At 47.7% G+C, this 9,883-nt stretch overlaps 1 protein-coding gene across 1 annotated transcript; it reads right to left on the bottom strand.

Moving 5' to 3' along the window:
* Positions 1–6,086: 6,086 nt before the first annotated feature.
* On the bottom strand, positions 6,087–9,640 carry LOC118582071 (cystatin-C-like). The gene is made up of 3 exons (XM_036184567.1): positions 9,314–9,640; positions 6,990–7,103; positions 6,087–6,425 (listed from the first exon to the last, which is right to left on the bottom strand). The coding sequence occupies exons 1-3, from the start codon at positions 9,536–9,538 to the stop codon at positions 6,342–6,344; spliced, it is 423 nt and encodes a 140-aa protein (XP_036040460.1). The 5' UTR covers positions 9,539–9,640; the 3' UTR covers positions 6,087–6,341.
* Between the last annotated feature and the right edge of the window lie 243 nt (positions 9,641–9,883).

Genomic DNA, 9,883 nt, shown 5'->3' with positions numbered 1-9,883 from the left:
ATTCTGACACAAACAGACCTGTGTATCAATAGAATGTGGATGGATGGGGAAGGGAGGCAGAGAGAGAGAGAGAGAGAGAGAGAGAGAGAGAGAGAGAGAGAGTAGTCAGACTTTTTTTGGGTCGCCAATTCCCAAATAACAACATGGAGACTTATTATTAATTATGAAAACTTGGCCTTAGCTTAGGCTTTTTCCCAACTAGCTCTTATAACTTAAATTAATCCGTTTTTATTAATCTACACTCTGCCACATGGCTTGGTTACCTCTCCTCTGTACTGTAGGTCTATCTACTTCAGTGTCTTGCTGACATTTCTTTTTTTTTTGTTTTTGTTTCAAGACAGGGTTTCTCTGTGTAGCTTTGCGCCTTTCCTGGAACTCGCTTTGGAGACCATGCTGGTCTCGAACTCACAGAGATCTGCCTGGCTCTGCCTCCCGAGTGCTGGGATTAAAGGCGTGCGCCACCACCGCCCGGCTTGCTGGCATTTCTTGTGGTGCCTAAATTCATCTTCAGTTTCTCTCTCAGACCAGAAGTTCTACCTATTCTCTCCTGACTAGCTATTGGCCATTCAGCTTTTTATTAAACCAATCAGAAGGAGCTTTGGCAAAGACACATCCAGAGACAGACAGACAGAGAGAGAGAGAGAGAGAGAGAGAGAGAGACAGAGAGACAGAGAGAGACAGAGAGACACAGAGACAGAGAGACAGAGAGAGAAACAGAGAGAGAAGATAGTCCCTCAAGCAAGACAGCACATTCCAAGGAAACCGACCCAGGAAGCAAGAAGCAAGAGATTCCACCCTTGATTCTAAAACTGCACATGATGGTGCAGCTTGCACTCACCTGAGCACTGTCCTATTTAATTTTGTGGGAGGTGAAGAACAGCTAAAGAATCTGGGAAGCAGAGACTCGTATATAACACCTGCCCCCATCACCACCAAGGGAAGACTGGTTCCCAGCCCTCAGCAGCCAGGCAAGGTCCAGTTAGGAACGTTTATCCTAAGCACCCAGTACTTGCCCTGATGTCATCAAGATAAGAATTTGTTCTCCTCCAATAGTCACCACACAGCTAACAGCCAAGAAGGCAACTGGAAGGGTTGAGTTTGGAACATGCTGTTCCTAAGAAACATATTTCTTCAGAAAATGAAGCAGAAACAGCAGTTTTGGAAAACACTTTCCAGTTTAAAAACAGTTGAAGAGAAAAAAAAAAACTGAAAGGAAGCAGCCTTGCTCTGAGAGTTTTAACTTTTCCCGTGTCAGTTTGGTTTGGCTGTGGTGCCTAGGCTTCCTGTCACTCAACATTCTGGGGGTTGCTGTGGAGGACATTGGGGATATAGTTAATAGGCACGCTCAGTAGCTTTAAATAAAGAGGGTGGCCCTTGATAATATGTAGGACCTCATCCAATTAACCAAAAGCCTGAAGAGCAAACACTGGGCCTCACAAGAGAAAACAGTCTTCAGCCTCGGACTGTAGCATACAAATTCCATTCCCTGATAGGTCTCACAGTCATGTGAACTGACTCTTGGAAACCAGAATTTCTCTTTCCCAAAGCAAGTGGTGGAAACTCCACCCTTCCTTTACCCTTTGTCTTATAACTGGGTGTCAAGAAACTCTACTGGCATGGTGATGGATGTCCATAATTGTGGTACTCAGGAGGCTAAGGCAGAGAGTCATGAGTTTGAGGACAGGAAATTTAGTGAGACCCTAAAGAAATGTCCTCTGACTTATCTGGTCTAACACATCATAGGACTCCCATTTCAGCATAGTGTCCTGGCCCCTGCACTGAGAGCAGGGCTGGCGAACAGAGATGCCAAGAGTCTGGACAGACCTTCCCCTTGCTGGGGTCTTCCTCGTCTATTAGCATATTAGCACTAATCAAATTCCCCTTTTCCAGTTGCTTTTCTCCATGTAGTTGGCGAGTTTCCGGTCGACTCAACACAGGCTAGAGTCATTTTGGAGGAGGGAACTTCAATTGAGAAAATGCCTCCATCAGATTGGCCTGTGGGCAAGCCCATGGTGTATTTTCTTACTTAACAATTGTGGTAATTTGGATGAAAATGACTCCTGGGGTTCATAGGGAGTGGTACTATCAGAAAGGATTAGGAGGTTTGGTCTTATTAGAGGAAGTGTGTCACTTGAGGCAGGCTTTGTTGTTTCAAGGGCCCAAGCCAGGCCCAGAGGCTCTCTCTCTTCCTGCTGCCTGCAGATCCAGCTATAGAACGTGTAATTTCTTTAACACCATGTCTATCTGTGTGTTGCCGTGCTCCCTCCCTGCCACAATGATAATGGACTAAACCTCCAAATCTATAATCAAGTCCAATTAAATGCTTTCTTTTACAAGAGTTGCCATGGTCATGGTGTCTCTTCACAGCAAAAGAGCATTGACTCAAATGATGATTGACGTGTATGAGCCCATCCTCCTGGGTGAGTGGTCCTGGATATAAAGAATACAAAAAAGCAGATTGAGTAAGTCATGAGGAGCAAACCAGTAAACAGCACCCATCCATGGCGTCTGCATTGGTTCCTGACTCTAGGTTCCTGCATTGAGTACCTGCTCTGACTTCCCTTGGATGGTGGAGTAAAACTATAAGCTGAAATAAAATCTTTCATCCTTAAGTTGATTATGGTCATGGTTGACTGTGTTTTAATCATGCATGTGCTATGAGTCTTCAAAAATACCCCCTGACAAAGAGGGATATAGCATTTCCAGATGTACAAAGTACAGTGGGGGTGGAAGGATGGAAAGGGCATGGTAGCTCATGTCTGAAAGAAATAAGAAAAGAAATAAAAAGGAAAGGGTATGACTAGTTCTGGGGTTCGTCACCAGATGAATGAAAAAAAAATAAAGAAGGAAAGGAAAGGAGCATGATTGCTCCTAGATATGGTGAAGAAGAAAGTTTGTTACAGATATATGGGAAAGCATAGCCAGAGGCAGGGACATCTGGGAAAGTCAGAATGGACATGACCCTGAGCCATGTGAGGAGAGGAGGGAGGGGAAAGGAGAGGGGACAGCAGGGGAATCAGGTGCAGCAGTCAGGAGGCTCAAAAGAGAAGAGGGATAACCAAAATGTCTGGATTATATAGGGAAGGGCAGCTCAGCCTCTGGGGTGGAGAAGTTTAGGATTAGGGTGGGGTGGCAGGTATGTCCGCCAGGATGGCCAGAGAGAGACAGGGACAACCTGGTGCCAGCCAGTGTCAGCTTTGATATGTTAAATAGGCACCTCAGCTATTTGTTCCAGGTTTGAGTCCTAACAGTGTCCTTTGCCTGGACTACTCACCTATGCAATTTTCAGCTGTACACTTTGTACAAGCATATATATATATATATATATATATATATATATATATATATATATATATATATATATATATATACTGTCTCTTGCTGTATTGCCATTCACAAATACTGCATGTTCTTTCAAATCAAAGGTTTGAGGCAACTGTGCATTGAGCAAATCTACGGGTGCCACTTGTGTTGTGTGCTCACTTTCTGTCTTTGTGTTACATTCTGTGATTTTCATAGTATTTCTAACTTTTCATTAGTTATGGTGCTCTGTGATCAATGACCTTAGATGTTACTACTGTAATTATTGTGATGTTTAGTTCTAATTGTCAACTGGATGATGTAGAATCACTGGGGAATGCAGTCTCAATGAGGGACTGTCTAAATCAGGTTGACCCATAATACTTTACCACAAAAGAAATGAAGCTAGTACAGTACGGTGTGATGCAGTGATCTTGTGTGTATGTGATGCTGGGGTTGAACTCAGGCCATGTATGTGCTATACAAGAACTACCGCTCAGATACATCTCCAGCCGTTTCTAAGTTTTTATTTTTAGGCAGGCTCTCAATGAGTTGCCTAGGCTAGCCTTGATCTTGGACTCCTCTAGCCTAAGCTTTCCAAAGAGCTGAGACTACAGCTCTGTGGCACCAGGTCCAACTTGACGATGAGCGTCAACGCAGCTCCACACATTGTCTCCTTCTCCACCTTGTTCGATCTCCTCAGGCCTCTCTCTCTCTCTGGGATGTGGTGACACTGAAAATGGGCCAATGTGTTATCCTACAATGGGTTATAAGTTTTAAGTAGGAGAGCAGCCCCATCACCACTGAGCCATCTCTCCAGCCCCAGGTGATGGACACTTAGTTTGTTTCCCTTTCTTTCTGACAGTGCGCACAGCCCAGCTATACGAAGGCACGGACAAGCATGAGAGTTCTGTTACTTTATACCATTTATCTTGGCTATAGAAACAGTAGGTCTGCTATCCTGCAGGGTACACCAGGCAGTTTTCCAAATTGTTTTCACCACCCTCACCAGCTGAGTTGGGATACCTATTTGTTAATTTCTCTCTTTTCATTGATATCCATGTCACAAGCATGAGGTGGGAACTGATGCTGTTAACTTACCTTAAGATTTATGTTAGGCATTCATATATGTGTTAATATCTGTTTTCCATTTCTTCTTTAGAGATATGGCTATTGAGACTTTTTACAATTTCTAATTGGGCTGTAGCTTTTAAAAAATTAACTTGCACCGGGCGGTGGTGGCTCACGCCTTTAAATCCAGCACTTGGGAGGCAGAGGCAGGCGGATCTCTGTGAGTTTGAGGCTAGCCTGGGCTACAGAGTGAGTTCCAGGAAAGGCACAAAGCTACACAGAGAAACCCTTCCTCAAAAAACAAACAAATAAAATTAACTTGCTTATGAAATTGTCGTCACTTTCTAATTTCAACATCTTTCTAAAAGAAAATTTGCTTAGGTGGCTTCCTTATTGGCTTTTAATAGCTCTTCATGTATTCTGGATATGAATTACATACCAGATATAGGAATTGATTGATTGATTGTGGGGGGCGGGCTATCTTTTCACTTTTTGAATTTAACTGGTGGGTTGTTATGGCTCACTGGAACATTTTCAGGGTTTCTCAGTCACTGAGATATGCAAACGATACACAAAACTGGCATGAAGGTGTGAGATCTTGATTGCTGAGCCAAGTCAGTGCTCCAGACACAAGCACAGAGGAAGACAGGAGGGCAGATCTGTTCAGTACACAGCTTGTCATTACAGGGTGGAGCCTTGGTGACTGACTGTAAGGCAGCCTCTTTGGTGTAGTGATGGTGCCTCTGGTATGATTATCATGACAGTCCTAGAAGCACAGAGCCATGGGAACACACTCTTCAGCATCACTGCCTGCTGGTGTCAATCCAGGAAGTGTGGCCAGTTCCCTTAATTAGCTCATCAGTGGCCTGGATTTGGGCCAAAGACAAACAAATGTTACTGCTTAGGATCAAAGGACTCGTAAAAGGACAGATGTTCTAGGAAGAACTGTGATCTGAACATCCCAGTGACCCCAAGCCAGTTTCCTAATGCAGCTCTGATTGTTTTGGAGATTTGAACACAGGCCCCAGTAGATGGGCTACTCCCCTCTGCATTGAGTGGCAGGTGGATGGACAGTGAGAACTTGCATTTTAATACTGTGGTCTCCCATACTGGGGTGCTGAGATGCCCCTGGTCTATGCAACTGCTTGGAAGCTGGAGTCGTTATGTCAGTGCTTTTGTGTTAAAATCTCCCCTCCCCCTTGAAGTTGCATAAAAAGACTTGTGTTGTCAGGAAAGAGAAGGGCTGGAAGCATCTATCTTTCATCCCTATAGGCTGTAGTGGCCCAGGGTGTGTAGGACCCGTGCTGCTTGGGCTCTGGGTTATCACTCTGCCTGGGTGTTGGCTATTGTTTTCCTCATCAACACACACACACACACACACACACACACACACACACACACACACACAGAGTTTCTACTGCGTACAGAATAGATGGACTCATCATACGCATTCTCTTAGTGAGGGCAGTTCCCTCCATCAGGTCACCTCTGCAGAAGCTGATGAGGTTGGGCCCAGCTATGGTACCTTCCACTGGCCTCACTGTCTTGACTCCCTTCCAAAGGCAGAGGCAAAGCTTTGATGTGGCAGCTTAGGTTTTGGTTACTCCTGGCACTTGTGAAGGGCTCATCCTGATATGCATGTGGATGTAAGCCTTCGGCTCCCATTTTCTCTTTCCTTGCTGTATATCCTGAGACAGACAGAAGCAACTCAGAAGAAGCCAAAGGAAATCATTATTTATTTATTTGTATTGAGCAAGGCATGAGAGGTACTTCAAGGAGAGGAGTGGAACCAGGGGACAGCTGTTCAGATGTGCAGAACCTGTCTGCAGCAGCTTCTCTACTGTCTCCTGGTGCTGACACACTGGAGATGTGTGTCTTCCAGAGCTGGAGCACCCTTCCATGGGATGGAAGTACACACTACATGGGAAGGAGTACAGGGGAGGAGCAGTCTGCATCACTGGACTCAACCCTTAGGCATCTTTGCAGCTGGATTTTGTCAGGGAGTGTGTGCCTTGCCAAGGCACAGCATAGATCTGGAAGGTGCAGAGCGCCTTCTGCAAAAGGGAACAGAGAGGGACAATCAGCACGATGATGCAGTTAAAAAGAGAAGTACCCATCCCAGGAGGATGAAGCAGGTGTGCAATGATGGAAGTGAAACACTCTCCCCCTCCTGAGTCCCAGGACACTCAGCAGGGTCTGTTCATCTTCTTTGGCTCCAACACAGCTTGTTAAGGAGTAGGCTGTGTAAGGTCTGGGAGCCCTCTGTTAGGATTAAGTAGAGCCTTTCTCTCTAGTAAGAATCCTTGTAGCTACCTCTAGTCCAGTAGGGATAACTGTCCCCTTAGCACCCCAATTCCCAGGATAAATTCATTCAGATATTAAATTAATCATGTGGACATACATCCCTCCCCAACCCTACAAGGGCACAGGTCTGTATTGACAGGATCATACATGTGCCAAACATCCACCTGTAGTCACTCACAAATCATTACTCCCTACACATGCACTTCTTCACTTGCATGCACAGACTCTCCAAATATACCCATTCCCACCCCACAATCACATTCATCAATCCCTTTGCCTGTGTGATTGCTCTTAGGCCCATATCAGATACATACCCTCATCAGATGGGGCTGGTCATGGAAAGGACAGTCAGCCAAGTTTGGCTGGGACTTGGTACATATGGTTCGGCCTACCTCCACTACCAAATAGTAGTTTATTCCAGCCACGATCTACAGTGAGAAGACAAGAGCTCCGTCAAGTCACTTATAAGCAGTCACCTCACATCACAGGACTAAAGTGTTTACCTAGGGCTTATGCCTGCATTGCTGAGAGGCCAGAACTCTCACAGAGAACACAAGGCAACTCTTCCAGGAAAGTGGCCTCAGGCCTTGCAGGTAATTCTTTTATTCTGAGCAACCCTGACAAAGTGTCATATGTAGCGGAGTAAGAGGAGAAGCTGAGCACAAAAGGCAGAAGCCAGGACTAACAAACCTTTCAGTGAGTCAGGAAGGAAAGGACAGGGTCTGGGGAGACAGCCGGGGTGTTTTAGGAGTCCAGGGTTGTGTGGATCATAAGCAAAGGCTCTGGGCTGTAGTATGGGATTAGCTCAAACCTGCTGACTATGGCTCCTCAGGCTGAGACACTGTACCACTGGAGGAAAGCCAGACCTTCCCTGTTCAGTTATGGAACCTAGAGAGAACCCATTCCTTTTATTTGCCCAGGCCCCCCTTTTCCAGGGACAAGAGGACGTGGGATGCTTCACACGCAGGGATGTTTCAAACCAGAGGAAAGACTGCCCTTAAGTGCTTCCTCCTTCAGTGAGAATGTCCAGGGAGCATTTCCTCAAGTGTGTCCTATCATTTGCAATTTCAGAATAGAACTTATCCCTCTCCCTGTACAGGGCACCCCAGACCAACTTGTCAGAAATGTGAAGCACAGACTGAGGGACCTGGGCCGGGGGGCAGGGCTCTGGGCCGGGGGGGGCAGGGCTCTGCATATTGCCCTGCGGGACCAGGAACAAAGCTCTTGATTTCTAGGGGTCCTGGTTTTCCCACAAGTTAATTGAGACCCACAAACCAAATAACCTGCAACTCCCTAAGCTTTGCTCCATCTAGTGCCACAACTGAGAGGTACACTGGCCATCAAGGACCTGACAGCAGGAGGAGAAATGAAGCAGGGTTTAACTTGTTTATGTTTTCAAGAGAAGGCAGAAATGAGCTCTACACACTGACGTACAACCCTTTGTGGTCTAAAACCTTGCCCTCTTTTGGGTCATCCTTGGGACTAGCGGTCCTTGATGCTGGCTCCTCTGTCAGAATCTAAGTCTAGGGCTATTGGCTAAGACTGCTTGTCTTGGGGGCAATTACCAATTCCTGAGGCTGCTCCCCAAAATGTTCCAGGGCCACAAGTAAAGGGAAGCAAGAGTCCCCAGAACAGCCAGATGGCACCTTCTGAGAAGACCCAAGAGGGGGCCTTGCCTAGTGACCTGCTTCAATATTATGGCCAAGAGACTCTGCACCAGTCCACACAGTCATGTGTCCCTTAAGGACGGGGGCCTCTTCCCAGAAATGTGGAGAATCAAAACACTCATGTCCAAACTAAAATGGCTACAGCATCAGGGGGTTATTGACCTTAGGGGACCACCCCATCACACATTCGTGGCTGAAGGGAACCTCATCAGGTGTCACATGACTGATCATCACAGCTGGCTGGACCATTCCACATTGCTAAGGAGAGCAAAGCAGAGCAGGCACTGCCCAGAGAAAGGCAGGTAGCCAGACTGGATGGATTATAGCCCGTGCTGGGAGATCGATGGACTCTATGGAGACCAGCAAACTAAGTGAGATTTTGAGTGAAGGAACTGAGTGTCTGGTATGTAGAGAACGCCCTTGTTTTTAGGAAGTGTTTATTCTGAAAGCATTCACAAAAAGAAATGCACATAAACACACCCTCGTATACACTTGCGCCTGAGTAGGGCAGACAAACGTAAACCAAGCGTTTATTGGGGGGACGGGTTAAAATCTGCACGACTGTCAGAATAAGAAGTTTAAAGAAGGGCGCTTACTAAGAGAGGGCAGCTGTAAAGCCTACTTATCCTTCTCCCAGGTCATTAGCAGTTGACACTAACCCTAGGCAGCTGGTGGCGCCTAGCTCAGCGCTGGAGGCTCTGACCTACATCTTTGGTGCCTCTGTTGGCACCAAAGTGAACTTTTGGAAACAGAGCTGGGGGCGGGGGGGGTTGGTGCTCTTCTGGGTTCCAGGATAAACCAGAGGGGGAATAACCCTGGAAACACATCGAGGAAGGCTGAGAAGCAGGGCAGAAGGAGGACCCGTGAGAAGTACTGGCGTTGGCCAAGTTCCTGCAGACGCGAACCGCGCCCTGGCCAGGGGCGTCTAGCTGGGAGCGGCCGGAGAGCAGGGGGACAGCGGGGACACGCACCTGCTTACGGGCTCTCACCACCTGTATGGCGCGGCTGTTGTATGCGTCGTTGCTGCCCTTGTTGTACTCGCTGATGGCGAAGTCCAGAGCTCGCTGCACGCCCTCTTCGTGGACATCGGCCTCCTGCAGGCCTCCCAACAGGCGCCGACCTTGCTTGGGGGCGGTGGCCGAGGCCACGGCCAGGAGGGCCAGCAGGAGCAGCGGGACACGCAGCGAGCTGGCCATGGCTGGCTGGGACGAAGGGATGGAGCTCCAACAGCACTCGGAGTTGGGGCAGAACTGAAGACGCTCACACCGGGAGGCTTTTACCAAACTGAGACTTGGGACCAGCCCTCTTCTCCGGGCTCCTCCTTTTCCGGCAGCCGCCCTTCCCTCTCCTTCCGTCCCGCCCCTTCTCCCTACTTCGGGGCCCGCCTCCTCCGCACCATCCCGCGGTCTTCTTCAGTCTCACCCTAGTTAGCCTCTTGCCCAGGGAGGCAGATCCCGCCTCTAGAGCTGGCCAACTTCTACGCCCCCTCCCCTCCTGGACTCAGCCGCACCGTTCCTGCCTCTCCCTTACTTCTCCACTCT

Source organism: Onychomys torridus, chromosome 4, assembly GCF_903995425.1.
Source record: "Onychomys torridus chromosome 4, mOncTor1.1, whole genome shotgun sequence".
Lineage (NCBI taxonomy): Eukaryota > Metazoa > Chordata > Mammalia > Rodentia > Cricetidae > Onychomys > Onychomys torridus.
Note: the sequence above shows the minus strand (reverse complement) of the source record. Positions and strands in the feature narration are given on the sequence as shown.

Coding starts and splice junctions, on each gene's coding strand:
- LOC118582071 (XM_036184567.1), bottom strand. CDS start 9,538: ATGGCCAGCTCGCTGCGTGTCCCGCTGCTCCTGCTGGCCCTCCTGGCC. Junction 7,104..9,313: donor TGGTGAGAGCCCGTAAGCAG/GTGCGTGTCCCC, acceptor TTCTCACTGTAG/ATCGTGGCTGGAATAAACTA. Junction 6,426..6,989: donor ACCAGCCCCATCTGATGAGG/GTATGTATCTGA, acceptor TCCCTTTTGCAG/AAGGCGCTCTGCACCTTCCA.